General features: G+C 27.3%; 1 protein-coding gene across 1 annotated transcript; it reads left to right on the forward strand.

Moving 5' to 3' along the window:
* The first annotated feature begins 984 nt into the window (after window positions 1–984).
* LOC116115477 (two-component response regulator ARR22-like) lies at window positions 985–1,817 on the forward strand. The gene is made up of 2 exons (XM_031401628.1): window positions 985–1,167; window positions 1,608–1,817. Exons 1-2 carry the CDS (start codon window positions 985–987, stop codon window positions 1,815–1,817), a joined length of 393 nt encoding a protein of 130 aa, XP_031257488.1.
* Window positions 1,818–3,009: the final 1,192 nt, after the last annotated feature.

Consider the following 3,009-nt stretch of genomic DNA (forward strand, 5'->3'; position numbering starts at 1 on the left):
TATAATAAAAAGATAAAAAGTCATTTAAATTTTTGCATTGAAAACTATAAAATTGTCTTTGAGTGTTTAGTAGCACTAGCTAACGGGATATGATTTTTCTTAAAAAAACGTTGACGCTCGAGCCTAAGAATTCTCATAAATTTACTTTTTTTTTTTTTTTCAATAACTTGCTTTGTCAGTCGTGACATCTCTGGGTTTACGACCAATGGACCAAGTGACACATGTACATCTTGCTAATGGTCTTATTATTCATTAACATTACTTTCTTAAATATAGATAAAATAAATTAATTCTCACTTTAATTATATAAAATTGAAATATCAGTTATGTAAATAAGTTAAATTTAAATCTTAATTGCTATCCAATAATCAGATATGATTTTAATAACAGTGTCAGAGCTTTTAAAAAACGTAGATTTTTAGAATCTGCTCGTATTCAATATAATAATAAGAACAATACAAATATATCAATTTTTATTGACTATATATACCCTAACTAGCTAGTTGTGTTCAAAAACTATTCCTTAAGTTTTATAATACTCAAGGTATGCATATTAAGTTTTATTAATTAAGTTCTTAGTATTTCTGTTTGTTTATATGTTGTTTACAATATTTTCTCTATATAGTTATGATCAATTAACATAAATTCTATATAAAAGGGTGATACATTCTCCAACAAATTTTCTAAGTTAAATGCATAATCAAAATTGTAGTAATTTAAAGATTGACCACATGTTTTTCTTTAAATGTGTTATCATTTTCACAACATTTACTTGTAAATTAAACTCATTAGAGTGCTACTCAAGTGGTCTCTTCCTTTTAATTGTCTTAATTATAAGTAATCTAGTTTCTATATATTATTATTTATAACTTTACACTTTATAATGATAATATTAAATTTTTCCTTTTAATTTACAGAAATTTTAAGTAGAAATGGAATTTGAAGAAGATTCAACTGCCTCAAAGAGAATGAAAATTGCTGAAAATGAAGACCCTATCACTACTAAGGTTCAATTCTGCCCTCATTGTTGATGATGACCCTCTCATCCGCAAAATTCACTCAGAAGTGTTGAAGTCACTTGGTTTCCAAACTCAAGTAGCTAAAAGTGGCAAAGAAGCTGTCGATCTTTACCGTGCTGGGGCTAATTTCGACATTGTGTTCATGGATGCAAATGCCTGTGATGAACGGAATTGAGGTATATTTGTAAATTATTTTATTTGATTTCATTGATAAGAAATTAATTTGGGAATATATAAATATTTGTGTCTTTATCAAGAATTTATAAGAAACTTTTATAACTAAAAAATTAGCTTTTTTTTTTTTTTTTTTTTTTTCTCTTCACAAATTTAAGCAAGTAATTAATGTTTTCCCTTTTAATTCATAAAACATTTAACGTTCATGAACATTTCAAGTCTTTCTTTTTCTTCTAAGCAAAGATGTACGTGTTAGAACGAATCCCATATATATATTATATATATATTATATATATAAGGGAAAAGATCAAAATTTATCAACTAACTAATGAAAAGGATTTATAGTATTGAGAAAAGGATATTTTAAAAATAAATAGAAAAATCTTTGAACTGTCGTTTTACAATATACAACAGGCAACGAAGGAGCTGCGAGGGATGGGAGTGAGTACGAAGATTGTGGGTGTAAGCTCAGAGTGTTCGGAGTCTGAGATTGAAGCTTTCATCCTAGCTGGTCTGGATTTGTACTACGCCAAGCCATTAACCGATGCTAATAAGATCATTCCTCTCATCGAAGATCTCAAAAATAAATCGGTCCCAAATGAAGGGCCGAAAAAGACTATGTGATCAATGGAATTTCACATGAACCTTGATCTTTTTTTTTATCTATAGCTGGTCAATGGTTATCTTTTAAATAATTAGTGTCATTAGAAGTAAGAAACTAATAGCTGAAGTTCATGTAGCTTTGGCTAAGAATAAAGTGTCGTTTTATATTTTTTCTTTTATGTTATATAAGCATGTTGCTGCTGCATGCATGCAAGTTTATGTGTTTTGTATGAACTATTGAACCAGTGATCAATAGAAACAAATTTATTTTGAGTTGAATATATACTTCAAACTTGATAACCCTTTTTTTATTTAAGGTTAGAACGTAGAATACTATAGTGTTTTTGTTGATTTTGTTTTTTTATTTTATTTTAATATTTAAAAACACATGGAATGTTGAAAACGTGTTTTGTACCAAAAAAAAAAAAAAAAAAAGCAAATAGAATAAAAGTTGTGTTCATTCAATTTGCGAAAACTCAAACGGATTGAGTTAATTCGAATAATCGAATGCTCAACTATCTGTGGTTAATAGAGATGGAGCCACTAGGGGTGAGTGAGTGGGGGTTCATGCCCTCATTGAATTTGGAAAAATATTAATTATACCCTTCTATTCTATGCTTTAACATTAACACCTCTTTATTTTATTTTATTAAAATAGTCTAAATCCAAACATTATTACCATTTTTTATTTTATTTTGTTCTTTTTAATATTTAAATATATTTTAATTTGTTTCTTTTACTATAAATCAAACACATAAAATAAATACAAAACTATTTTGTATAAGAATACACAAAATATTATTAAGAAAGTTTAATAAACTAAAAAGTTCATTTTTCTTGATCAATAATAATATTATAATTTTTTTCTTTTAACTTATTCCCACCAGAAAAAAAAAAAAAAAACCTTGACTCCGTCATTGGAAATATTATTCCTCGAGTGAAATATATATATCCTTCAAAGTATGTGATTAAGAAAAAAAAAAAAAAAAAACATCAAAATAGATAGACAGCAGTGTTATCTTAGAATTTATTGTTAGTGATTGCTTTTTCCGCAATTCCCAACTCCCCCTCCCTCCCTCCTTTGAATCCTATTATTTAAAAACAGTAACTTTTTAACGGTGGAGAACTAAAACTGTCCAATTCTTGTCGCTGTTTCATTTTCCCCTGTTAAAAGCTATCTCTTCTTTTCCTTTTTTTCTTTTTCCACAACTGG

This window comes from Pistacia vera, unplaced genomic scaffold, assembly GCF_008641045.1.
Source record: "Pistacia vera cultivar Batoury unplaced genomic scaffold, PisVer_v2 Contig742, whole genome shotgun sequence".
NCBI lineage: Eukaryota > Viridiplantae > Streptophyta > Magnoliopsida > Sapindales > Anacardiaceae > Pistacia > Pistacia vera.

Bases quoted from the DNA above. Each gene is read 5' to 3' on its own strand.
- LOC116115477 (XM_031401628.1), top strand. From the start codon at position 985: ATGAAGACCCTATCACTACTAAGGTTCAATTCTGCCCTCATTGTTGAT. The intron at 1,168-1,607 runs GCAAATGCCTGT...AATATACAACAG, and splicing joins TCGACATTGTGTTCATGGAT to GCAACGAAGGAGCTGCGAGG.